General features: G+C 45.8%; 3 protein-coding genes across 5 annotated transcripts in view; 2 read left to right on the top strand and 1 right to left on the bottom strand.

Moving 5' to 3' along the window:
* Positions 1 to 64: 64 nt before the first annotated feature.
* MSMP (microseminoprotein, prostate associated) lies at positions 65 to 5,226 on the top strand. Its single transcript, XM_078600011.1, has 3 exons — positions 65 to 286; positions 2,101 to 2,212; positions 3,213 to 5,226. The coding sequence occupies exons 1-3, from the start codon at positions 196 to 198 to the stop codon at positions 3,439 to 3,441; spliced, it is 432 nt and encodes a 143-aa protein (XP_078456137.1). The 5' UTR covers positions 65 to 195; the 3' UTR covers positions 3,442 to 5,226.
* LOC144721990 (RAB6A-GEF complex partner protein 2-like) lies at positions 3,838 to 24,331 on the bottom strand. 3 transcript variants are annotated; one of them, XM_078600008.1, is made up of 8 exons: positions 23,990 to 24,331; positions 20,565 to 20,697; positions 18,628 to 18,776; positions 15,794 to 15,877; positions 14,320 to 14,475; positions 12,294 to 12,497; positions 10,583 to 10,888; positions 3,838 to 8,729 (listed from the first exon to the last, which is right to left on the bottom strand). In XM_078600008.1, exons 2-8 carry the CDS (start codon positions 20,678 to 20,680, stop codon positions 8,500 to 8,502), a joined length of 1,245 nt encoding a protein of 414 aa, XP_078456134.1. In that variant the 5' UTR covers positions 20,681 to 20,697; positions 23,990 to 24,331; the 3' UTR covers positions 3,838 to 8,499. The 3 variants fall into 3 exon arrangements, with proteins under 3 accessions (XP_078456134.1, XP_078456136.1, XP_078456135.1); XM_078600010.1 differs by lacking the exon at positions 23,990 to 24,331 and having other exon boundaries at positions 20,591 to 20,681; XM_078600009.1 differs by lacking the exon at positions 23,990 to 24,331 and having other exon boundaries at positions 20,560 to 20,649.
* GBA2 (glucosylceramidase beta 2) overlaps positions 23,775 to 27,891 on the top strand; it is a 28,187-nt gene continuing 24,070 nt past the window's right edge. Inside the window, exon 1 of the mRNA XM_078600005.1 lies at positions 23,775 to 24,050. The gene's annotated coding sequence lies outside the window, so the exon portion shown is untranslated. The remainder of the gene's footprint in view (positions 24,051 to 27,891) is intronic.

The raw sequence follows: 27,891 nt of genomic DNA, 5'->3' as shown, positions 1-27,891 counted from the left end.
CCTCTTGCCGGTGATTACTGTCCTTTCATTGTGATTGCGCGAGAGTGTGTGTATATATACTGTCGATGTGCACGTACAGGGGTGTGCAGAAGCAAGAGGTGGCTGTACAGATACCGAGCAAGTGTTGGTTGTCTCGCTACTGCTGCTGTGCGCGTGCTGCTGCTGCTCTACCTTGCTGTGTGTGCAGGGGTCACGATGGTGCTGAAGGGACAGCTGCCGGTCTTGGCTTTGATTGGAGCCCTCATCATCCCCTCCGCGCTCAGCGAATGCTTCTTTGACGCTAAAGGTGAGACACATCGCTGCTGTCCCCACGGCGTGCGCCGCGCCAATCGTGAGTGGATTTAAAACCGTTCATCGGGAGACTATTTAAAAATGTGTCTTTTTTTTTTTAAACCAGTGCCCCATGGTGTATAGTTCGTGCAGTCAGTCTCCAACTCGTATTCACTCGATCTGACCGCACTAATTTATGCCATATAAAGAAGAGCCACTGTCTGAAATAAACGTCGCAAAATTGTCCGTATTTTCTTCCTCTTAAGGCGCGCAGTGTTATTGGCAAACTTGTTGAGTTTATTTGTCAGTTTAACATGTAGGCATTCGCGACCAATAGTCTTCATAAAAGTTTTATGGGTTAGATCGTGTAAATATAAATGTCTTTAACCCACCAACACCATAGCCAATTCTGAAGGTTTGTCACTTAAATTAAATTAGCTACGACTGCAGCACACTGGTGTGTTGGAGAGTAAACCCACAACACATTCAACTTGAGTACGACGTTTCGCGATCTGGCAAATCGCACGACGAAACTGGTTGTAATCACCAGCGAAATGTCGTACTCAAATTGTAAATGTTGTGGGTTTACCGTGCCGGGAATTGGAGTCGAACCTGCGACATCTGCATGGCAAGTCCGATGGGGTAATTGCTACACCACTGGAGTATACTTATATATTTGTCCATTTAGAAGGTAAAAAAAAATACGCTTATTGCTTGGCATTTCTATATGTGCAGCAAACCGGTGTTTTTAACTCGTTTTTTTTCCTCCACTAATGCAACAGCCGTAGCTAAGTGTGCAGTGGTTAAATTCAGCCGGAACAGCCCGCGACGCTGATCCGGGAATTATTTTGGCCACATCCATCTCACCCTGCTTCGTATCGGGAATAGTTCACAAGCACCGACATTGATATTGCCTAAGCAATTCGTCTAATTTTACCCTAAAATAAAACAAACTCACAGAGAAGCGAGGGGAGTTTTACTCATGAGAGATTATAAAAAAAAAAACATTGTTCTCCAGAACAAGTGGCATGTTCATAGAAATGTTGAGGTCGATGGTAAATTGCAAGGGTTCAAATTGGGTATTCATAATCGAAGACACGCTTGGTGATTTGTTGTTAATAATCTCATGAAATACAAATATTTCGGATGCCACGATTACTTCATCATCCGTGGCATTATGATGATTTTTTTTACAAAGAAGCAGAGGTGTGGACTCGAGTCATGTGACTTGGACTCGAGTCAGACTCGAGTCATGAATTTGATGACTTGCGACTCGACTTGGACTTGCATAACAATGACTTTGTCCCACCTATGAGATGTGGACTCGAGTCATGTGACTTGGACTCGAGTCAGACTCGAGTCATGAATTTGATGACTTGCGACTCGACTTGGACTTGCATAACAATGACTTTGTCCCACCTCTGCAAAGAAGCATATAACTCGAGGAAGGGGGCACATCTACATTATACTCGGGGCTTAATTTCTCACTCGGTAATTCCCGAAACGTTGTTAAGGCTGGCCTGGAGTAGGCATTATAATCGGCGTACGCCTCTACCACTATAATAAAAGATAGTATACACACGCCTATGCATCATAATATTATTATATTATTGTACCCTATATTCTTATTATACTCCCATGCACAGGTTTATACTCACATTACGAGGATAAAATAAGGCGAGACTGATGTGGCGTATCAAAGTAAGTCCCGGAACAGCGTTTCAGACTATTCCCGATTAACTTAAGCACTGGGTGTAGACTCTGACGGATTCCGCTTGTGTCTCGTTGCTCTGTGTCTGGTTTTCTCGTGCTCTGTGTGTGTGTGTGCAGCCGTGTGCGAATCGGAGGGCGAGCATTACCAGATGGGGGACACGTGGCTCGTAGCCGACCGCTGCCTTCAATGCACCTGTCTGCACCCCTTCGGAGTGGGCTGCTGCAATATGTGAGTCGTGGCAAGGCACGCGAACGCGCGCGTTTCAGATGCGCTTCTGCGACCGTCTGGAACGCTCTTCCTTCCGATGTTAGGAAGCCACCGGAACTGTAAACTTTCAAATCATCTAGATTGAAAACTCATTTCTTCGGAGCTGCTGTGTGTGTGTGTTTAGTTTGCTGTCCTTCCTCCCCGCACCTCCGATTAGCACGTTTGGCTACGCACGGTGCGAAAGAAGTTCAACGTACACACACACACACAAACACACGTCATCCAGGCACACGACCTCGGGCGGGCTTCACGGAAGCGCGCTGCCAACAGCAACTTGCTCCGACAGTGTCCACGGGGGATATTTGTCTTTGACCTTTGTTTATGTGTACTGAACTTTATTTGTGTACGTCTATATGCGTATGCGAGAATGCACGAGCTTTTGAGTACCGTATGCGTATTTACGCGAGTATTGTATATGTGTGCGCATATATTTATGAGTACCCGATAAACGCGTGGCCGCGTGGGGTACACGTGTGAGAGCGTGCACGTGTCCGCCCATGTAGAGCGGCAGTGCATAGCGCACAGCGCTATGAACCCAGCGGCCACCCCAGTTCGATTCCCGCTCACAGCCAACGTGGGCCCTCCCACAGGTCTTCTAAGTCTTAAATAAGTGCCTGGTGCGGTGTGCTAACATTAGTATTGGGGAGGCAAAGGCGGCCGGGAATGATGCTGGTCACCCACCCCTTCGTGTTCCGTGCAGGGCTCAATAGGTGCTCGCAACCAATGCTTGCCCTAACAACCGGTCAAAGCTCTATGGGGAATCTTTGTCTTTGTGTTCGCCCATGGGACCTAAACCGTGATATTTCACGGGCGATTCTGAATCGTTACAAACAAAACGCAACATCAAAACCTGTATTGCTGTGCGTCTGTTGGAGGTGTCCGATACCTCGACCCCCACTCACGCCTCTAACCTTCCCACCCCCCCACCACTCCACGTTCTTATGCCGTGCCCATCCTCCAGCGAGCAGCAGCCCATTGACTACCCGGAGTGGTGCACGGCTGTGCGGAGGCCCGGCTCGTGCCGCGTGTCCGTGGTGATGAAGGCGAACCGCCGCGTCTCCTGCGTCTACAAGAGCAGCTGGGGGGCCCGGCCGGGAGAGGGTGGCCAGGGTGGGGCATCGAACCCGGAGCCTCCCGCCTCGGAGCCATTCCTGGCAACCAACGAGATCCCGGAGCCATTCTGGCGCTGAGACTCTTTTTTTTGGTCGCGTGTGCGGGTATTTTTGGAACACGGCTGGCTTTTGTCGGTGCTGTAGGCTTGCTCGAATTGGCTGCATTGTGGACTCAAGATAGGCTTGCTACTCGTTACGTTTTTACCAGCATCGTCCTCTTTTTGGGGTACGGTAGCTGTCCTGGAAAATATGGAATTCTTCCCGGGACAATAAGTAATGTTTTTTTTTGTCAATTGCGTATAATAATACACCACTATAGACAATGCATTTGCATGTAGTTCTCCCCTCCTCCAGTATTGCGAGATATTATTTACACGAAATGTCCCTTTTTTACCCCAATTGGCAACCATAACTGTATCTAGATTTGAAGTTTTAACTGTAATAGTGTGGATTTATTACGGACACTGACGATGATTATGCATTTCAATAATCCCCTTTATTTTACTCACTGAGTCTCAGGACACTTGGTCATATATTTGGGAGGAAACTATATAATCCACAGATATCCGACGCATGCGGAATGTACATCTGCAGGTCGTTTGTCAATCCACTGCTGGATGAGGGTCTCCCCACACCGAGGGTTACACGCTGCGGCAAAAGCCATTGCTCTGTTGTTGCACCACCTTCAGCCCGAACTTACCATTGTGGTGAAGCATGGTCAAATATTCCCCCACGACCAGCACAGCGTGGGCTCTCATCCAGCAGTTGACAAAATGTGTACATGTACATTGAGAGCGGGCAGGATCAGTTACAAACGATTTCTGTTCATCGATAACCTCTGCTCAGATTTTATGTAAGATGTCATTGGTTCATGTTTGATCATTGCTGTCCAATCTTGCTTAAATTATCTGATAAAATATTAAAGAACCAAACATGCAGTGTATCGGAACTGTATTAGATTATTGACAAAAACAATCATTGCCCGATCTGCAATTCTAGCAAGCCTATACATTAACATACATAGTCAAAATGTGATATTTTAGCCATGAGAATGTGTGTTGTTATCACTGACTATAATGGGTTTTGATTCAACTGCGAATTCTCAATGTAAGTACCCGGTTGCATGAAATTTCACTATAATCTACACTTGACAGATGCTTGAAATTAAAACATTGCATACACGGGACATTTAGTTTCTTTATGAGAGCACAGTAAGTTAGTGTTTCACAATGTACACCTTACATTTGTAATAATGTAAATCTACTGCTGGATGAATGTCTGCCCACGCCTTATCGGTCGTGGGGGTTGTTTGATCATACTTCACCAAACCGTCAGTGCGGGTTGGTGTAGCGGAACGGAAGGGGGGGGGATGGTGCGGGGTGAGTGTCCAGGATCGAATCCGATATCACTGGTCAGTGATGTGAGCCACTTGCTGGGAATCAAACTCAGGGGCTGGGTGAGTAACGCAGTGCGATACCCACTGATGCCACCGAGACAGAAGGGGCCATTAGTCACCAACGGGCAATGACTGACGTGGTGAAGGAGGGCACAGCAACAAACCCCGCAACAACCGAAATTTGTGGTGAGGCATTCAGCAGTGCATTGACAAAGGGCTGTATATTGTTAATTTGGGGAATACGTATTAGATGGCTGCTTTTGGTGTCACACCAATGTAGTAACACTCACGATGAGGGAAGGGCTGAGCTCAATTAACCCAATGAACAGATAGCAATGAGTGGCCAGTTAATGATTAATTAGCCGGGCCTGATTCACCTGAACCTGTATTCTTTACAATTTGACAAGTGTTTAATGGAGCCAATTAAAATCCAATCGCTCTGCACGGAGCAAATGTCTCTCTATAAACTACCGTGTCCTGCGTCTTGCTCTCTCGCGTATTGCACGAGCCCAGGTCTGCCTTGCTCGCGAGATGCTGGGCTAAGCAAAGGAACCGACGTGGCTCGTGAAAAGTAAGCAGCTCACAATGGCTCTGCAGATGCGTGGGATAGTCACAGTGGGACGCCGCTGAAGGCATTGTAAACGTACATCGGATAAATGTATCATCATCATCATCATTCGGAGAGCTCTTTGTCAAGCCACTTCTGGATGAAGGCTCCCAAAAGTTACAGTTACGCCTCTTCGCTCCCTGTGGAGCACAAGGCCGCAACAAGCCCACGCCATGCCGGACGGTCTTTAGCAGCTTTCTCTGCTTCACACCAAGACAGTCCCATGGTCTTTAGTTGGGTTTTGAATGGTGCGTCAAAGGCTCCCAACAACGTGTCGATTATGGGTGTTTGACCATACTTCAACCAAGCTGGTCAGTGCAGGTTGGCAAAGGAAGGGCCCCAGGACCGCTGACTCACACGCACTTGAATTGGACCGATTTCTCCCGGAACTAAATTTGATGGACCGCGAGAATTGTAAAAAAAAAAAGGACCGTTTTTAATATACACGCGAGTTTAGCAGCTCGGCGTACATTCTGCCGGAGGGAATTCAGGCCGGGCCTCAAGAAGCGAAATCGTCTGGGAGAATTCGGGCTCTTCAGCCCACGGACGTGTGCGGCGTGGGAGGAGTAACTTGAGCCCTGTGGTTCACGGAATGGGGAACTCGTTTCGGTGTTTTCTGTCAGATATTTTTTCCATTTCTATTTATTGGGGAGCTTGTAGTTGCACCTGGTGTCGAATAGATGTTCGCAAAGTGGACAGGTGTCCATACATTGACTCGCAGTGCAGGAGGGAGCCTGTGTGTATTTCCCCACGTCGGTATTTTACGCTGACCGACGTACGCAACCACTGGCAGAGCCCCGGTAACATTAGGATGTATCATATTCACCGCTTAACGCATGTCCGCTACCATCAGGGACTATTAAACGATATTGCGCACCCGTGGGGCTGCATGTGGTGCAACTGCCTTTGGCACCATTATGCTGTTCGTTGATGTGGGATTCATTAAATCTTGTCAATTACGCCGCAGTAATGGCACAACGCGTGTATTATTGTCGCGCGTTACAGGCGGGCCCTTTAAAATGTGACACATTTTACCACCACATTGCATCTGTTACAGTGCCGGAGCAGTCACACTTATTTAAAACGCAAACAATGTAGACAGGCACGTTGTGCTGTTTAATAAAAAAAAACGAATACAAGCTCAATTGTGTTGAGGCTATAATTGTGCGGTCAAATTGCAAAACCATTGCAGGATGTCTGAATAAAACAGTCGAGCAGCGGTTCAAGCACTGCGCTGTGAACCCGGCCGTCAAAGTTCAATTCATTGCCACGGATAATGTCGGTGGCGCGTGACATCTTTGAACCGGACCAGGCACCCTCTATTCCTTCACCAACCTGTACTGACCAGTGTGGTGAAATATGGTCAAACAAATCCAAGACCGGCACTGTACAAAGAGGCCTTCATCCAGTCGTAGACTGGCAAAAGTCTGTAAATGAATTGTTTCATACTAATGCAAACAACAATAATAATGTAAACACTATGTCTGTGATAATTGTATACTAATACAAACAATAACAATGTAAACAACACTATGTCTGTGATAATTGTATACTAATACAAACAACAATATTGTAAACACGACGTCTGTAATGATGTGTGTTTAACTTGAATAGTAAATAAAATACACTCTCATGACAATACTTTCGAAAAACAGTCACAATAACAAGTCAAAAGGTATAACTGTTCTGAGCAATGATATCTGGTAATCCAGCAGTATGTGTTTAACGAGGCAATTTGTGCTGATGAGATGTAGAATTTTGCTTGCTTAAACAAATGCTGCTGGATAATACTAATCTGGAGGGCCAAGAGACTAATTGGCTATGAAACATTTCATTTTCATGTAGACAGATGGACATTCCTATGATTATTTATTTGTGTTATTCTACTCTAATATTTGATACAAACTATTGCAATACATTGTTTTAACTTAATTACAGTCCTAACTCAGAAAACACATGTCCACTTTTTCATGATCTAGTAAAACTGATCATAAAATTCCACGGTCTCAGATGTGCTCAGATGTTTTAATCCATTCTGGAATGGTGGTGATGGTGCATCTCAAATTTCGTGAACGTGTAAAAAATACGTATTCCGTAAATGAGACATTTTCTAAAACTATGGCGAATGACTTTCAAATATGACACCACGTAACTGTTATTATACTACTAAATGTTTAATGTTCACTATAAGGTTGCCTAATTTGTGAAACTGCCCCGAATCAACATTCAAACTATAAATTTTGTCAATTTAACAAATACTCAAACTCCCTGTTCACTTGTGCACTGTCTCCTGGCTAATTTGGCCAAGCACATTACACTACAGGTCGTCAGTCAGCCACAGGCTCTGTGGACACAGTAACAGAGGGCCTATGACCACATCTAAATTCCCAATTCCACCGAGTTCCACAGACTGTGACCCAGTGTCAATCACGTCCCACATTTTTCCTGGGGCTATGCAAAGAAGCAGCCTCCAGCGAGCTGGCCTCACACCCGAGGGAGCAAATGGGTATCCTCAGAGCTGACAACGGGGACGAGTGGCACGACCGATAATCGCTTGATCGGCACTTCTTTTACAACAGCATGGAGCGAGATGGCCGAGTGGGTCAGGGGTCAGCGTGCTGTGCCGTTACCGCTGAGATTTTGGGCTTGAATCTGGGTTTTAGCTCACTGTGATGAAACCAGCTTTTAAAATTTTGAATATTGATGGTCTTAGCCTGGTCACCAAATAAATGGACATTTTTTTCCCGTCATGTTACATCTGGGTTTCACTTAGTTTGTCAAAATTTAAGCTCTGGAAATTATAAATATCAATTTGACGGCCACGCAACAAACATTAACTCGTCGTGTTGCATTGTGGGAAAGTGCGCCACCTAGTGTGAGAATTAGAAAATAATCATTGAGATCTCGGAAAGAAAGTTATTTGAAAATCTGCTTTTGCAGCCCGTTATATAACGCGGGATGATATACTTCTCCACAGGAGTTCTGAATGGATGGGACATCACGCCGTACAATGTGCGATACAACCCCAAAACAGCATCGGAGGGCAGTCCAGCACAAACGCTCTTCATCTCATGGCATAAAACTGGAATAATATTGGGGGCCAAACAAAGAGAAGCATGGATCAAGGCCCCCTTTACAGAAGCATGGAGCCACACGGCTCCACAAGCCAGCCGCTGCGAGCTGTCAGGGGGTCGCAGGGCAGCACAGTGATGGGCAGGTCCCAGCTGAGCGTCTCAGCGCGGACGCTTTGCGCGCCGCGCCACACACAGCCCAGACCGGGCGCGGATCCGCGCTGCAGCGGCGGCACAACCTCCGGCTCGACGGCCACCACGAACTGGAAGTGGAGCCGCCACCGCACGCTCACTGCAAAGCGGTGTTGAGCCATGGCAAACAGAGTGTCACATGCCACGGATAAAAACTAAACGTAGAGTTAAGCGTCGTAAAGAGCAAACGTCGCAAGAGCAAATGTTTGGCAATTCAATATGAATATATATAAGTGCAGCAAGAAATGTAACGTGGATTTATACAAGTGAAATCAATGCAATAAAGTGCATTGGAATACGCAGAATATGTAAATACGCATTGTAAACGACAATGTAAAATTATGGTAAAATATAAAAAGAGAACACGCACTCGTATTGATATGAAACACGGTTGGGGTCCTTGCTGTTACATTACTCATGCTGTGACAAAGCTTCACATGTGTTGAACATCCCAGGACATGTCCTTGGTGTACATCCACAAGATAGACGTATTATTTTGCTCTTGTTGTTGAAAGATTCTTCCTTTAAATTTAATTATTACATTCTGTCCCCCATAATTTGAGAGTGTGTGTTTTGACTAATGTGTTGTGAATCACAGTAACTGTGTGCATCGCATTCTGCGTACTGGAGTAGAACACACGTAATTCACAGACGGCAGCCGTCGCCTTTCTTTTTTCAAACGAGTTCTTATAATGATGGAAATAATTACATGGTGTGTGCACACAGGACAAATTAATGATAGTTTCTGGGCATGCTATTTCACAACTCTTTTTTGTGAAGTGGCAGAAGGTAAAAAAAATATATATATAATAATTAGGTTCAATTCATTGAAATAATGTGATGCATCAGATATTTCTTCAGTGCTGCCTTGCTTGATGGATGATGTTAGTGATGACGGTGATGTTTATAATTGTACTGTGGATGGTATGAGGTTAGAACTATTAGACAGAGTGGTTCAGCAATGAGGTATGGATGACAGGAAATATATTCATTCAAACACATTACTCGTGACAGCAACATTAATAATAATTGACTATGTTACACTGTGGCAACTGCTTCTTGTAACATTACCGTTCTATTATTGTTCTTGTAATGAGGTGGAGTGGTGGCCTCGTGGTTTGAGTACTGCACTAGGAATCCAGAGGCCCAGGATTTGACTCCTGGACATGGCTAATATCACCCATCGGCACTGACCAACGTTGTGAAGTATGGTCAAACAATTCTAGATTTGAAGCTTTCGTGACTGCAAGGATTCATACTCTTAGTTCTTTCGGTAAAGTCACGTAGGTATAAAATGAAATTAAAATGAATAAAAAATAAAATAATAAAAATCACGGTTTCACCTGAAGACGGAAGCTTGTGTTGCCTTCGAAACGTCGTGATTTTTATTGTTTTATTTTTATTAATTTTAATTTCATTTTTTACCTACGTGACTTTAGCGAAAGAACTAAGAGTATGGTCAAACAGCCCACAGCACCAACACTGGGTGGCGAGGCCTTCATCCGGCAGTGGTTTGATTAAAAAAAACCTAAACCCTTTTATGATTGCAATTTTTAAATAATGTAATTTAAGTAATGCTTATTAAACATAATGCGCAATTATTAAGATAACGCTGATGTGTTACGTTTATAACAGGTGCGTTTGTTTTACGTGAAGAGAATATTGAGGTCTGCTTTGCGATCTATACATGAATGGCAAACATAAAACTGCGTTCTGTGCTGTCATAATTGATTGTGGGGAACGAATAACACGTAAAGACACAAAGGTCTGATCGACGGTCAGACGGACGGTCGCACTGAGGGCCTGATGGGCAGATGGACGAACGGATGTACAAACAGGGAGACGCACGGACAAACAGAGATACGGGACAGACGGACAGACAAAATAGGGAGATGGGACAGGTGGACAGACAAAGGGACAGACGCATGGACGGACGAAGCGACGGGCGCTCACCGAGGGGCGAGCTGAAGCTGGGCGGCGCGTGCAGGGGCACGGGGAGGGCGGCGTGCGTGCGTCCCGTGTGCAGGCACAGCTCGTGGTGCGACGCGTGTGTCACGGGCGCCGGCGAGCGGTGGCGCTGCTGGCATGTCGAGGCCTCCACCCTCTCCTGCGCTTGCAGCAGCACGGAGAAGTGCAGGCAGCGCACCTCGCCCGCCGAGAAGTCGATGCTGCAGGACACCTCCTCGCCGAGCCGGTACGCGGTGCGCGCCACGCTAAGCCGCCCCACGCCGCCCTGTGGGCTCACCACGTTGAGCGCACCTGCAACACGCGTGCCCACCAATACCCCCCCAGGCAGGTGTGTTAGTGCTGTTAGCGGTGTTGCTAGCACAACGACCGACCCGCCTTCGTCTCCCCAGTGCTGAAGTTTATTGTGGTTGAGTTGACCGAAAGAAAGGGGGGTACGCAGGACCAGTTTACTCGGCACTGATTATAGTATTGAACTGTTGTCGCTGGGTTTGTAGCAGTGCGTTAACCTTAATGCCAAACTCGTACACACACACACATGTACGCACACACGTAGACATATTCTGAGAAGTTAGGTGGTGCTTCGGTTGACATTTTGGGTTAACCTGCATTTGAATCCAAAACATGAGGTCGATTTTCAAATCGGTAATTTTGTTCGGACATAGTGACCCCGAAAATTGCCAAGCAGAAAGTTAATCACGTCCGATCCGTTGGAATATGGTTACAATTTATGCCCATCAACCAGTTACTGACTCAGTCACTCACAATCAGCTGTTTTGTATTGCATATATGCCATAGTTGTATGAGATCAGTTTATATTATGGTTCTTCACATTACAAAATTTATTTTCAATTATTAGGTATCTATGTACCTTGCTGTTGGGTCTGGTAGGGAATGCCGCCAATGCTTCCTGAATAAAGGTTCAAGGGATGATTTAATCTGTTCACGGTTCAGAAATTGATTGGTAAAAAAACAAAGCACATGCAGCTCGTTTGTTAATCCCCTGCTGGGTGAGAGCTCCTCCGTGCCACGTGCATTATGGCGGTTATATCACCATACTTCACTTCGCTGCAGAGGTCGCAACCGGGTACCCGATACCCGTACCCTACCCGATACCCGGCTACCCGTACCCGGCCGGGTACGGGTACGGGTAGCCCTTTGCGACCCTGGTGCGGCCGGGTACGGGTAGGCCATGAGTCACTGGTGAGTAGCCGTTTGTTACTCATTTCGGGTAGGGTACGGGTATGGGTAGGGAACGGCTACCCGTATCCGGCCGGGTACGGGTGCGGGTACCCATTTGCGACCCTGGTGCGGCCGGGTACGGGTACGGGTAAGGAATCAAAACCCGTTTGCGACCTCTGCTCCGCTGGTCACTGCGGGTTGGTGAGATTGCAGATCATCGATATTAAAGCGTGGTTGAGTAGAATCATGGATTTTGCTGCACTGCCCTCTGATAACAAAGCAGACCCGCAGCAGCCTGCAGCACCAGTTCTATGCATTGTGGTCAACTTTCCAAGCACCATCGAGGCTCAAACCCTGCTTCGCTTCCAACGTCGGATGAGATCATACTCATTCTGGGTGATTTAGCCATAAGCGTTTTTATCACCATGGTCAGTGAAAGGCATATGTACACACAAACACAGATACAGGCATGAGACGCACAAATATTTTGCTTGTCGTGTACTGCATCCTCACGTACATGGGCGACTTCGAGATGTGACTTCTGCGATCAGATCGATTGCGACATCGATGAGCTTGCTGCCACCTTGCTTGTCCGAGTCCCACTCCTTGTCTTTGCCATCGTCACCGTCATCATCATCATCGCCATCTCCGTCGTCCAAGAATGGGTTAACAGGTGCCACCGTGCCATCGTCTTCATCTAGGGGCCGGTAGTCCAGCAGTCCTGCCGTTCGTCCCACAATCGCAGGGAGATGCTTTGTCTCATTATTGATACGGACAAAATTAATTCAACATCAACTTAATTTGTTAATCATGTTGGGCTTCCAAGTTCATTGGAAATCCTTACACGAGACTCGTTCCCAGAAGGGCCCTGCTTTGGAATGTTTGGCAATTCAATATGAATCAATACCGATTCAGAACAACCCAGAAAACCTTGAAATCAATCAATGGCTTGCTAATTGCTAGAGTACTACTTAAGTACAATTTGTTGGATGCCTTCCTATAATTAAGTTACGTCATGAAAAAAAACATGTTAACCCACACGATATATTTTTAAACATAACCCATTCTAGCTGAATTGGAAGATTTTACAATCTACTTTGATAGTGCACTGAGGGAGGTTAAAAACATTGCTCATATATGTTTATGAAAATATTTACCGAGTTCACGAATTGGCTGACCTGATAAAATTTGGGGGAGGGGTGGTGGAAATCGCATCCCCTCACACCGACGTTTAAAAACCAAGAACGGATAAATGTTCGACTGTGACGAGACTTAAGAGAACGACCACTTGAAATCCACAGAGTGGGACTAAACTTCCACGGGTCGTCATCAACTAGTCTAAGACTATGATTTAAAAAATGCTGAGTTGAAAGCCAACGAATGCATGCCATATTTAGGGGGGGGGGTTATCATGAGAACAATTTTGAAAGGGCCTTGCTGTTTATTTGTTTCTTTACACTGCATTTGCATTTTTGCCTATGGTTTTCATAAAAGCAGTTTCTGGTCAACACAAGACTAAAGTAATAATGATTTATTTTTGATATAGTGCCCTATAGCCAGAGCATCTCACAGTAGCAGCTGTCTCTCGTGGGCATAAGTTGACTCAGCATCTGACCTAAAAATGGGTATGCCATGTGGGGGCAATGCACGATATGGATAATCCCAATTGAGTAAATTAAGGTAACACTAGATAGGATTTATATGCTCCATAATAATGCCAATGATTCATTTTAGTTATGTATTCCTATATAATTTTGTGTCAAACTAGGACCCATAACCTTTAACATCTGGCAGTTCACCAGCATTTATTCAATAAAAACTGACTTTGCTGATGACAGTGTATTCCGACACCAGTGCAGAGTTTGCTTGTACAGTACTGCATCAATGTTCACCTGAAGACGGCTGCTTGCGTTGTGGCCGAAACGTCGTGAGAATTATTTTATTATGTTTTATTTTTATTATTTTATTACTTCCCTTCTACGTGACTTTACCGAAAAAACCAAGAAGATGAATCCCTGCAGTCACGAAAGCTTTAAATCGAAAAATTTTGCATCAATGCTGCTGAAATTATTCACGTCCAGAAGGCCGTGGGCTGAATGTACGTATGTGTGTGTGTTGAACTTCTTTCGCACCGTACGTATCCAACCGCGCTAATCAGAGGTGTGGGAAAGACTGGCTGTGTAAAGGGACAGATATATAAAGGAGCTGTATCGTCTGCTTATCTATAAGGACGGATTCTAGATTTGAAGCTTTCGTGACTGCAAGGATTCATATTCTTAGGTTTTGTCGGTAAAGTCACGTAGATAAAAAATGTAAATTAATAAAAGTAAAATAAAAATAAAATAAAAATCACGACGTTTCGGAGGCAACACAAGCGTGACGGAAGCTTGTGTTGCCTCCGAAACGTCGTGATTTTTATTTTATTTTACTTTTATTAATTAAAATTTTTTACCTACGTGACTTTACCGAAAAAAACCTAAGAATATATCTGGATGGAGGCAAGGGCGAGGGCGGTGGCGAGGGGGGAAGGAGGATGCCACCACCTTGGAGCACGAGTACGCGGAACGGCACGCGCAGAAGCGCGGTGGCGTGCGTGCCCTGCAGCCGCTGGCAGCCCACGGAGAGGCGATACGCGTAGCGCACGGCCTGACCGTTCAGCGACGGGGGCGCGTCCGCGGGCAGAGTCTCCCTGTACACGACTGCGCGCCGCCGCGCGGGCAGTGCACGGGGAGAGTGGGCGCAGGGCAGAGTGGTACATTTCACGATCACATTGGTCCCTTCGGTCGTAATTAAATTCAATTGTAAGCCCAGCTTTCGTTTGAGCAGGTAATATTGATGTGCAGTATTATTGGCATGTTTCACGGCAGGAGAACAGCGAGGGGCTAGGTTGGTACATTTCACAAACACGTTGATTCCTAGGGTTGGATTTTAAATAAATGATACACGATTTAAGTGGGTGGTGAGTCGTGTTACCTTTGCAAGGGAAATATGGGGAACCAACCTTGTGAATAACGCAGTAGGCCATCACAGATTCTTTGATATATTTGTAGGATATTATCATCAGCAACAGCAGTAGCAGCAGCAGCAATAACAAACGTATCACTGTTATAATCACCACCAATAGCGCTTGTTTCAGCCCATACAAACATATCACTGAACAATTGCAAATTTGATATGTTCCTCCCCATGAATACCCCAAAACAGCACTGAGACACCGCCTGCCTTGCCTGTTGATTTACAGTTGATATCTGACCATCATAATCAGAATTGTTTTCTGAAATGATCACCATATTATTAAAATACCCCCCAAAACCCACATCAGTGTCCTGTTGTGTTTCTATTTAATTTATACCTGATGATGATTGCTTGTGTTGCACTCGAAACGTCGTATGCTAGTATTTAATTTAATTTATTATTTTATCTTTATATGTGACTTTACCGAAAGAACCAAAGAATAGTGTCCTGTCGTTTTAACAAGTGCCCTTGCCCTGCTCAGTCAGCAGCGTGCCCTCTTGCGCCGGTAATGACTCAAACCCTTTCCAGCGGAGTTGTAAACTTAGCGATTGCGCCGCTAAATTGAACAACATACATACAACATTTAGCATTTCTCTAGAGACAAATACTGGCATGAGGACATTATGCAGATTTAGCAGTGATTCTCGGTATGTATTAAGATTATTTTGGATCAATTTACTCTGGGTAATTGCTAAATTGTCAAGGAACATTGTCCCAGTCTCTGGAAGGTACATCGAGTGACATCTCGTCATATTTTAGGGTAATTTGGAGGTGGTAACACTGCTTTCCAGTTAGAACTCTGGCCGTGAAGCAAGAGAGACCCAAAACCACTGTGAAAAGTCAATGCCCCTTGTTTGTGCCTCTCATCTCCTCGTTTACGGCTCTGGTTTCCCCTCTTTTGGCCCCATGTGCTCGTATTTAGTTCCTTGCACACTGCATCCTCTTTGTCCCCACACAGATCTCTAGGGTCCCCCATTCGCCCGCACAGATGACCCCTCTCACAAGCCTTGCTTTCCCCTGGAGCGAGGCGTAGGTCACAGAAGAGGATCTTCGGAGGAGTGGAGAGAACGCACTGCCCCCTCTCTCCTGCCAACGGCAAAACACAGCAGTAATAAGCTGAGCTTGTCGCAAATGTCATCTATGGAAATGCATCATCATCCTTATCATCATCAACAGCCAGGAACAATCCACTGCTGGGTGATGGCCTCGCATCTCACATGGATTGAGCTTGCTTGTGTAAAATGTTTGTTATGGGCATTAAGCATCATTATCATCATCATCATCAGCCATAATCAATCCACTGATGGATGAGGGCCTCTCCATGCAATCCCCCACGGGATGAGCTGGCTTGACACAAATGTAGCGACGGAATTTCTGCAAGTGTCATTGAATAGGTGTGATGGAGTGGTGACATAGTGGTGAAAGTACTGCACTATGAATCCGGAAACCTGAGTTCAATTCCCAGCTACAGCAAACATCGGTGGTATTATCTAAACCGGTCCTGGCCCCCCCCCCACCGCCTTCACCAATCCGCACTCTACCAGGGTGGTGAAGTATGGTCAAACAACCCCGGTGTGGGGAGGTTTTCTTTCAGCAGTCGATTGACAAAGGGTTGAGAACTGAATGCATAAAGTAGGCACCTAAATAACAATTACTGCACGCTAAAGCAGTTATTACTATTATATTCTTGGTTCTTTCGGTAAAGTCACGTGAAATCCACAGCAAGAACATTTTCTTGCTTTGGATTTCACACCTGATGATGATTGCTTGTGTTGCAGTCGAAACGTCGTGAGAATTTAATTGTTTAATAATTTATTATTTATGATTTCCCTTCTACGTGACTTTACCGAAAGAACAAAGAATATGAATCCCTGCATTCACGAAAGCTTTAAATCAACAGTTGTTACTGTCAAGTTTTGCAACCGTTAAAAATGCACACCATACTTCCCAATGTATGGTTGGTTACAGTATGAGCCAGAGCAGAAATTACTTCCACCTAAGGTTGAAAAACTTTCGTAGCATGATTTATTAACATAACTAATGAGAGTGGATCACTTGATAACTCACTCATTTCAAATGGTGATGGCAGAATTCACTTATTGGTCACGTCAAACAATTGTAACCACTAAAGTTATGCTAATTCAGGAAGGCAACCGACAAGTGATATATGTATGCTATTAAACAATTCTGAGATTTCAAAACACAACATAAGTTCGGTAGAAATAGTTTCGTTGCACATCCTGCTTGGCTCACCAGGGCGCGTCAGTGAGTGCTGTAGGAAAGTTACCTTGTAAAGTGCAACGTTGACAACGTTTTGTAATTGTGCAACACACAGCAAGCAATTAGTACAATGTTTCGTGGGATGTTGTGGTCAATTTTCCTGCTACGTGTTGTAACCCTAATGTGCAAGTACATTTCCTGCAGACGAGTAGAGCGCTGAAAACGTCGGTCGGTAAATTTGTACAGAGTGCAACGAACCATGCGCTGAACATTTTTCTTTTATTTTACCAGGTAAGGCCCAATGAGCTATATATATTTTTTACAGAAGTGACCTGGGCACACATGATAGCTCAGCGAAGTGGTTTATCATGTGGACATTACATTTTATAGAAGGCAAATTCGTTAAACGCATGTTTCTAAATGTGGATTAAAATCCACACGACCATGGAGAGAACGCGCAAACTCCAATTATACAACCGTCAGGGTCGGCATTCAACCCACGACCTCCTCCATAACTGGCGAGGTAGTTAATACCTCGCCACCACGGCGCCCTAAACATGCAGTCGTGTAGTCACTTAAAACATGCAGTCAATAATGTAACATTAAAAACATATTCAATAGAAGAAAGGGAGTAGACCACCACTTCACCAACCTGCAATGAACAGTGCGGTGAAGTATGGTCAATCAACCACGAAATTGTGTGGGGAAGCCCTCTTTCAGCAGTGAACTGCTAATGCTTATTTCATGAAGATTGTATGATGACGGAAATAATTCACAGCCCATACTTCACCGTGCTGGTCATGCTGGGACGGTGTAAGAGATTCCCAGGACTGGTTAAGATATCACACAAAACTGATGTTAGCCATGGTAGGGAATTTAACTCGGGTCACTGGGTTCATAGAGCAGTGCGTTAAGCACTCGGCCACTACTCCAATCCATTTCTATAGTGCAGGGCTATCACAACGGTGGTCATTTTCACAGATCATTACAATGTGCGGCACCTGGGTTCTTCACCTGGTCATAAGCAAAAGCCCTCTGCCTATTTATACATTTATAGTCGACAGCCTGTTCACAAAGCCCACCTATGATTCTGATTCTGCATGAAGGGCTGCAACCTGTGTGTGTATTAGGGCTGAACGATTTGGGGAAAATATCTAATTGCGATTTTTCTGACAGATTGCGATTTCATTTGCGATTAAATTTTTTAAAGTCAAACTTCAGTTCAATATTCACTGTGTAATAGATTTAAAACATGTGATGGAGCATTACCACATGAAACCATCAAAATATTAACTACTCTATATATTATAATGCAAGGATGAGAACTTAAAAGACATGAATTGCTTCCAACATGTATTTATTAAAATGTTTTAATTGAAATAGAACAATCAAACAGAGAACAATTGTTATGTTAAATAAATACAATTATAATAATAAAACAATTCCAATAAGAAGGTAATAGGACTTTTCAAATCGCAAAAAAAAATTGCTAATCGCATTGTTTCAAATTGCGATTTCGACTTGAAATCGAATAATCGTTCAGCCCTAGTGTGCATACGACAACAGACACGCCCTGGGTGGGGCTGGAGTGGTGACCGTGCGTGTAGCATGAGCACCTCGGTTGGGCACGAAGGCAGTTTCGCTCATGGCCTGGGAACCGGGGATTCGAGGACTCGACGGAGGAAGGGCCACGTGGACCTCGCTCACGAGCATCTGACAATGGAGCTGCACGCTCGCCCATGCCAGAGTCTCACTGCTGCTCTCACTGTTGGCACAAACGAACACCAGTCAGTGCCCCGACCTTTGAGAGCCGAAGCAGATTTTATGCCTCTCGCTAGGATTTCATTTCCCACTGGGTCGGTTGTAGACTGGAGGCGGAGGCTAATAAAACGTGTCTACACGCACGGCTGGGCTTTGGTTCTTTCAAAGTCGTGCTTGTAAATCCCAAAGGTGTCTTTTCATTTTCACCTCCATGTTAGAGAAACAGCACATTTACCGCGTTCTGTTGTAATCTTCGGAAAATATAAGTGCAAGCGAACAAGAAAAAGTGCTCAGATATTCTGCCCGCTTCTCAACCTGTGATCTGAATTGTGTGTTATCAAGTCAGCCAAGCAATGGTTCACCTTTTTGGACTGGTAAACCGTCATGTATGTCAGCAAAAAAAATGCAGTTTTCCACACTTAATGGCATTATATTCCACTATGGTTCTGAGTCCGTGCCTGTTGTATTTGGCTCTGAATGGAAGTGGCATGCTACTAGCAACCAGGGTCATAATGAGAGATATCGTGGACGTGGTTTGTCAGGTGAGGACATTTTCTAGGTTGCTGCCACTCCCCCTCTGAACCTCCAATTCCTTAGGGTTATGGGGCCTCCAGAAATGTAAAAAGAATTAAAACAATGAAGGCCTTTTTCGAAAGAAGGAAGCTACGAGTTGCAAATGTGAATACATTTACAACAAAACATTTTTACATTTGAATGGTGGTGGTTGATAAACCTGAAAAGCTGGTCCCGTGGCAGTTGCATAGACTAGTTTTAAAATTGGAATTTTACAGAGGAAAAAGTACTCTGAGCCTTTTGAAAGTGAACACTTGCTCGTCTATGACTCTCTGTCAATACGAGTGTGGATTTCGTAAGAGCTGCTGTGAAGGCAGGTGTGTGCCTTTCGAGTGTGTGCCGTTCAATATGTTTAGGGCGTTATTTACAGTGGTGGCATTCAAGTCCAGCTCAGGGAGTTGACGTTGGCTCAATGTGTTTTTTATTGCAACATGCCGCAAGTGCGACTGAGATAATAAAATACAACGATGGCTGGCAACGTAATTTAAAAACAACTCGCCTCGCCATACCCGTGGGGGCCGAGTATCAGAAAACATTCGGTTCCCTGTTGCCGCTTTGAGCCGTTCACAAACCCCCCTTGATCTTTGTCAATGGTAATTACGTATCGCGCTGGGAACAAATCTCTACATTTACAGGCAGGCAAACGGTTTTTGTGTTACCGATCAAAAAGCTCCATTTAAAATGAAGCCACACGGGCTTATAGTTGTGCTGAAATCTCTAAAAACAAAGGGATGCTGTCAAAGGAGAAACAAGTCATGCTGCACTTAACCAGCGGTTTCACAATTCAACCCACGTGTCCATGTGATGCACTCAACGGATGTGTGCGTTAAATGGCAAAATAATTAACATATGACTCGAAAACGGAAAAAGTTAAATTTTTAAGTAAATACAGTACAATGTGTGGTTTGAGGACTTAAAACGAACCCTTGGGCTTAATACTACCCCTAGCCTTGAGCTTTCCAGTATATACTCTATCACTAGCCCTACCCATGACCCCAACAACACCGTAACCCATAACTCCTACCATAACCCTAATGCACATGTTTAATTTCATTTGTTTTCATGTAACTGAGTTAACTCGTACTGTGTAACAGGAAATGAGCAGCTGTGCTGGCCATAATTCCACGAGTTTCCTTGTGGTGAGCTAACTGCGTTTTGCAGCCATGGTGAGAGGAAATATGGTTGTTGACATTGTAGGTCGAGTTTTAAGTCACCTCACCGGCCGGCTGAAGAAGGAAGCCACACCTCGGGGTTGGTGAAGGTCACAACGCACTCAAGAACCTCTCCGGCCAGAAACACCGGCCCTCGTGTCAGCTCTGCCACCATCTCAATCATGTCTGGCCCCGATCACACTGCAATGCAACGACACACGTTTAGAAACACAAGTTCAATCGGTTGTTCCATATAGTCCGCAGTGAATAGCTGCCAACCGTCCTGGTTTTCCCAGAATTGTCCCCTGTTTGTGGTAGCCATCCTGGAACATATGTAAAGTTTTCCTGGGGGCATTAAAGGTCCTGTTTTTTGCCATTAAAGACACACTTATTCATAATGAAGGGTTTTTGCTTATTCATAATATAGATTTTGCCAGAATTGGCAAAATAGCCTGATGAAGCTGGTTGTAATTCCCAGTGAAACGTCATACTCAAATTGTAAATGTTGCGGGTTTTACTCGCAAACACACCGGTGTGCTGAAGTAGTAACTAATTGTCACGTTTTGTTTACGTGGCAAACCTTCCTAATTGGCTCCGTCGTGTGGTGGTGGGTTAACGACACACTTCTATCTAACCCAAACAACCCTTATTATACTCTTTGGATCTTTCGGGAAAAGTCACGCAGGTAGAAAAAATAATAGATCACGACGTTTCGATCGCAACACAAGCAACCGTCATCAGGTGTGAAACAAACACAGCAGGAAGACTGCTGACATAGGAGAAAGAGTATGGATTCCTGCAGTCACGAAAGCCTCAAATCAAGATTGAACTCTTATTATGAATAATATTGGTCGTGAAAGCCTAAGTGTTAAAAAATACACTTATTTTCCATGTATTTTAAAACACAAGTTGGGTGTGTGTCTTATAATCCGGTAGATGTGTGTGTGCGACTACTGTATATAGTTCATAATAGAGGTTTTTGGGTTAGATCGCGCAAATATATAAATGTGTCGTTAAAAAACCCGCCACCACCTGACACAGCCAACTAGTAAGGGTTGTCACGTAAATAGAATGTGGCCAATTCGTCACGAGTATGGCACACCGGTGTGTTGGAGAGCCAAGCCACAACATTTACAATCTGAGTACGACGTTTAAATAGTTGTTTTATTGAAACCGGGCACACTTTTTGGGTGCTTCTTATATGCTGGAGCATCTTACAATCCAGAGAAATCAGTAATGATACACTGCTCAAGACAATTGATTTACATGCAGTTCTCCCCTTCTTTGGCATTGTGAGATATTCTTTAAATGACCTGGTAAACCCTGGTCACAGTGTGTGTGTGTGCTTTGTATGAAAAACCAGAGCTGGGAAACTCCAAGCTTCAAGGATTGCGTTGAGAAAGGTCACCTTTCCACGTCGATCTCCTGCACTCGCTTGTTGGCACTTACTATATTTTTTGTAGAATAATTGCTTTGCTGTCTCCCTTACCCTGGATTAAGGTGATTGAAGGATGCTTCAGGAGCAATGCCTTCAATCACAACCTCCACTCAATGGGAGTTCGCTCTTTTCCTGCTGCTGCTCACATGGCCTCCGTCTAATTTTTCTAACTCTCTGTGCAAATTCAAGTTTCGGGTCAAGAACTTTCTTCGGATTCTGCAAATGTGGACACTGACGCCGGCACCTAATGACCTAGGGTGCCGCGGTGGCGAGATGTTAACTCCCTCGCCTGGTATGCAGGAGGTCGTGGGTTCGGTCCTCTACCCTGACGCCTGTATATTTGGAGTTTGCACGTTCTTGCTGTGGTCGCATTGATTTTTGTCCGGCTCCTCCAGTTATTCCCTCCACATTTATAAACATGCGTTTCGAGTATTTGGCTGCTATAAATGTCCACATGATAACCAATTTCGTTGAGCTATCACTTGTGGCCAGGTCGCTTCTGAAAATGAGCTATATAGCTCAACGGGTCTTACCTGGTAAAATTAAAAAAACATTTACCCTTGAAAATGACGTCATGGGATCTTCAACGTCCACGGTGAAGTAATAATTAGGGCGGCCGCCGGATACGAACCGCGACCTTCCGCAAACAAGCCGAACGTGCTACAGCTAGGCCATGCCACCGCTCAAATATCTTCCCACTATGAACGACAATTTGGTATAAAGTTGTTTTACAGTGAGGAAATGACGCTATTTGTTGAAAACTGTCCAAATCGATCAAAAAGGGTCGCCCAAACCTTGCAAATGTAAAAACGTGTTTTTGGACTGACAACTACTCGGTTGGCTTCCGTAATGCTATTTAAATACTTTCGCGGACAATCCCATGCTACAGAATCCATGCGTATTCATGATTTTTGTTCGAGCCAACGTCAACTCCCTGAGCTGGACTTTAATGCCACCACTGTAAATAACGCCCTAAACATATTGAACGGCACACACTCGAAGGGCACACACCTGCCTTCACAGCAGCTCTTACGAAATCCACACTCGTAATTGACAGAAAGTCATAGACGAGCAAGTGTTCACTTTCCAAAGGCTCAGAGTACTTTTACCTCTGTAAAATTCAAATTTTAAAACTAGTCTATGCAACTGCCACGAGACCATCTTTTCAGGTTTATCAACCACCACCATTCAAATGCAAATATTTTTTGTTGTAAATGTATTCACATTTGCAACTCATAGCTTCCTTCTTTCGAAAAAGGCCTACATTGTTTTAATTATTTTTACATTTCTGGAGGCCCCATAACCCTAACCCTAAGGTGATGGGGAGCGGGGAGATGAGAGGGAAGAGGGAGGAGAGAGTGTGGTAACAGAAAGATAAAAAGACAGAGAGATCCCTAACCCTAACCCTCCCTAACCGTTCCCAAACCCATAAACCACAACCCCCCACCACATTAACCAAGGAATTGGAGGTTCAGAGCGGGAGTGGCAGCAACCCTGAAAAAACCGCGTTCACGATATCTCTCATTATGACCCTGGTTGCTAGTAGCATGCCACTTCCATTCAGAGCCAAATACAACAGGCACGGACTCAGAACCATAGTGGAATATAATGCCATTAAGTGTGGAAAACTCAATGAATGCGAGGTGGTACGGTCCAGACATTTCACTCTCCACCCCCCCTATCGATTTGCGCAAGTTGGTATCGCCCAACGCGTGGAGAAAAAAAAATTCATACGTCACCGCACTATACATTTCTTAGCACGCATAGGCAACGCCCGCGGCGGGTCACGTGACCGCCTCCTCCCCCTCCCTTCCTCGAAACTCGTTGGCAAAGGCGCGCATGCGTAGTGGGAAATCTAAACCGCCGCGACTCGCCGGTAACGAATGCAGCGAAGAGGATCATTAACGCCGCCCGCGCGATAAGAAAATATACAACGACAAGCGACACGAGGCTCGTTGATGCTGGTGAAAGCGAGCAATTGGCGGTGCATTCAACAGCCGTGCGTGTGCGTGCGTGTAGAAGCGAGTGGAAGGAAATTTTTTAAGCAACGCTTACCGCTCGACAACCACCACCACCACCACCAATGCCGCCGTCTCCTCCTCCTCATCCAGCTCAGGTTCTCGACAGGCGCAACTCTCTCGTTTAACGAACTCTTTGAGGAATTGATTAACACTGTTAAGTTAACGCGGCTTTTTGGTTCAGCTAACTGTAATCTATGCTCGTTTAACGCGACAAACTGTTGCTTTTTTCTCCTCAGTAATTTCCAATTGCTTGTTGGCGCTTGCGTTGTTACTATTATTGTTGTTGTTTGTTGTTGACGCAAAGTCGTTCGCGGTTCGGAGTTGACGGACGTGGCCACGTCTCTACAAGCGCCTTAGGGGCCATCCGCTCAGCGCGTACGCGGGCGGGGGGGGTGAGGGGCGAGGGGGGGGGTAGGAGGGGGGCGGGGCGGGGGGGCATGGAGGGGCGGGGGGGCATGGAGGGGGGAGGGGCGGGGGGGCATGGAGGGGCGAGGGGGGGTAGGAGGGGGGAGGGGGGCATGGAGGGGGGAGGGGCGGGGGGGCATGGAGGGGCGAGGGGGGGTAGGAGGGGGGCATGGAGGGGGGAGGGGCGGGGGGAGGCATGGAGGGGCGAGGGGGGGGTAGGAGGGGGGAGGGGGGCGGAGGGGGGCGGGGGGGCATGGAGGGGCGAGGGGGGGTAGGAGGGGGCGGGCATGGAGGGGGGCGGGGGGGCATGGAGGGGGGCGGGGGGGCATGGAGGGGGGCGGGGGGGGCATGGAGGGGGGCGGGGGGGCATGGAGGGGGGCGGGGGGGCATGGAGGGAGGGGCGGGGGGGGGCATGGAGGGGGGAAGGGGGGCGGGGGGGTAACCCAGACGCGTCCGCTTTGCGTATTGGGGCGGGGGGGAGTGAAGCCTCGGTAATAATGTGTCTATATTGTTGGCCTTCAAATGAGTTAGATAGTCCGGCGGTGGACTATCTGTTTGCTTAAACACGTTAATATGATTAATCCTGGATCGTTTCTGCGTGGATTAAATATGAGCCGTTCTATAGGATCCGGGGGGGTGGGGGTGCTTCAGGCGAACGTACTCAGGTGGAGGGGGGGGGGTATGAAGTCCGCGTGCCTACAGGGAGGGCGGCAGGGGTCAAGTTTTGACAGATTTTTGCGTTCCTACTTAATGGATGGCCCCTAACTCGTCCACTCCGCCACCTCTCACCGCCTCCCCCCCCACCTCAGCGTGTCCTGGACAATTATTAATAATTAATTATTAAAACAAATGTGTACGTCTGATTGCACCTCGATTCAACTCGCGGTTCTTGGGGCAGGTGACACGTGCCCGTGAGGCGTCCGTCTGGAGTGTTGCTGGCTCGGTGGTAGTTAGTGGGTGAGAGCCCCCTCCCCCCCTCTCTCTCTACCCCCACCACCCTGGGGGTTCTAGGCAAGATTCGCGTTATAAATGTGCACGAAGATGCAACAGCGAGTCATGTCCCCTTCTCACGTTCTCTTCTCACGCTGTGTGAAAATGCCTGAGGATCTTGGCTGCTGCTGCTGTGAACGTGAGGCTCACAGTTCTGCAAAGGGGGGGGGGGGGGGTCGTGGATGTGAAGCGGAGTTTTAAAAGAGGCGGAGATGTGGTACCAACCTGTTTTGTTTCCCTTATGTTTAATTTTCTAAATTGCGGCGACAGACGAAGCCCGTGGCTGCCGGGGAGGGGGTGGGGGGATGTCTGGCAAAAAATGTGTGGCGTGTCTTGGGAGAAGATGCTAAAATTAAATGCAATAACATTTGTATTTATACAGCGTCGAATTTGGAGCTTATTTTGAAGATACTGTACTAGAAACAATGAGCATGTTTATTTTGTTGAGAGGCGGGCACTCATCGGCAGAGGGGGGGGGGGGCGGTCTTGAACCTGGATCTGAACAGCGGCTGTGGGGGAAGGCAGTTCCAGACAGCGGGAGCAGCAGAGGAGCAAGGGCGACCGCCCACTAAGCAAAGGTTGACTTGGGGATTCGATAGGAGGCCATGGTTGCTATATCAGAGAGTACTTTTGAGGCGAGTGGAGCTTTACAAATGTGGACTAATATAACCCGGTTTTGTTCGTCAGGGTTAATGTTTGAAACATTGCTATGGTTAGGATTACGGAGTGTTGGGCTTATGGATTATGCTGTCAGGGTTATGGATGGTGTAATTCCAGGGCTAGGGCTATGGTTAGAGCAGGGTTATTTCAAGAGTGCTAAGGGTGGAGTTGTGGAACAGTACGGTACTTTCTACACGATGAACCAGGCGACATGAGTTCAATTATACTCTTTGGTTCTTTCGGTAAAGTCATGCAGGTAGAAAAAATAATAGATCACGACGTTTCGATCGCAACACAAGCAATCGTCATTTTGCTGAAGCAGTTTCAGCTGTTTTCTTGCTGTGGTTGTTTCACCTGATGACGATTGTTGCGATCGAAACGTCGTGATCTATTAATTTTTCTACCTGCGTCACTTTACCGAAAGAGTATGGATTCCTGCAGTCATGAAAGCTTCAAATCAGGATTGAGTTCAATAATGTTCTACCGTTTATATCAGAAGCGAGTCATGTTTGTGTTCACAGGGTTCTTTTCAGGGCAAGAGTCGTGATAGTTTTATGGTTAAGGCTTGGGGTCAGGGTTGGTATGAGGTCCGAGCTATCAATAGTGCTAAGCTAGTGTCAGCGTCAATGGCTTAGGTGAGAGGTTGTGGTTAGGATTAAGGATAGTTAAGATGGAATATCATTAATGCTGCAATTATTTGTGAGCAAAGTATCTTCAGCGAGACTAATACAATATTAGTAACGTGTTTCTTCAATAAAAGTGCACTGAAGAAGTCAAATACATTATTGTGTTTGACTATGTGGAAACAACACAGATCATGTTTTTTTCAGGTTGCACTATTTTCACAACAACGTTTTGGCAACATCCCCATGTGCATGACTCTTCTCAATTTTCATGCCAAGGCTGAGCCTGGGTGTAGCTCTCTAATCTTCCATCTGAATGTCAGCTGCCACTGGCTCATTTAAATTTCCTCATTCTGTGTATGTGCGTGTTTTAATCGAACACTGTAATCAATATATACATGGGATTGGGTGTGGTGGTATAGTGTTTCATTTTGCGAGCGACCAGGGTTTGAACTCTGACAATTCACATCACTGCTTTTATTTCTAGCACTCACTGATTTACTCTTGCCGATCGGTGGTCAGTCGCCTCTTTATTGTTCTTATCGTGCAAATACTACCAAGGTTACTGTTCCTGTGAATTTCACTCATTGATTTCTTCTCCACGATGCTGAGCACCTGGTCTTCCAGACTTGACTTTTATTTCATCCATACTCTATTGAATTAGCATACTGCGGGTCTCCTTTTGAACGTTGCTCATTTCAAGAAACGCATTAACTAATTTCTACTTCACCTTCAATTAAGCTGTTTTGTTTGCTGGCCGCTCGGCATTTTGGGGTTTTGGGCCTGTGCCTTGCAACTGTGCCAACTCGGCTTCAGTACGTAGTGTGCTCCAACATAGCATAAGGTTACCTGGCTCCACTCCGTGTATGATGAGTCAGACTTAATCAGTGGGCGTTGACAGCATTTGGTTTAAGTTATTCAGGCAATAAGAGGGAGGGCGTCTTTGTTTTAATATAATTGGGGCAGGAATTGATTTTAGTTGGTTGCTTGTGACACGCTTGCACAGTCTACAGTAACGTGAAACCACAAGCCTCAGTGAAATCGGGCCAGGTTACTTGGTGTGTAATTTGAGTCACTCGCCGTAAAAGAACAGGGCTTTTGAGGCGTGATCTTTGCTTGCTTTGGTTCATTTTCTTAAGTGATCATTCCATTACATGGAATCCACCCGTGCAGGCAACCCTACTACCCCCCTTCTCACTGGTTTCACATTCATAATTTGCATCTTATACCCCTCCTCTCCTTCTACGCAGCCCCAAGT

Source organism: Lampetra planeri, chromosome 13 (genome assembly GCF_965212315.1).
Source record: "Lampetra planeri chromosome 13, kcLamPlan1.2.h2, whole genome shotgun sequence".
Classification (NCBI taxonomy): Eukaryota; Metazoa; Chordata; class Hyperoartia; order Petromyzontiformes; family Petromyzontidae; genus Lampetra; species Lampetra planeri.
Note: the sequence above shows the minus strand (reverse complement) of the source record. Positions and strands in the feature narration are given on the sequence as shown.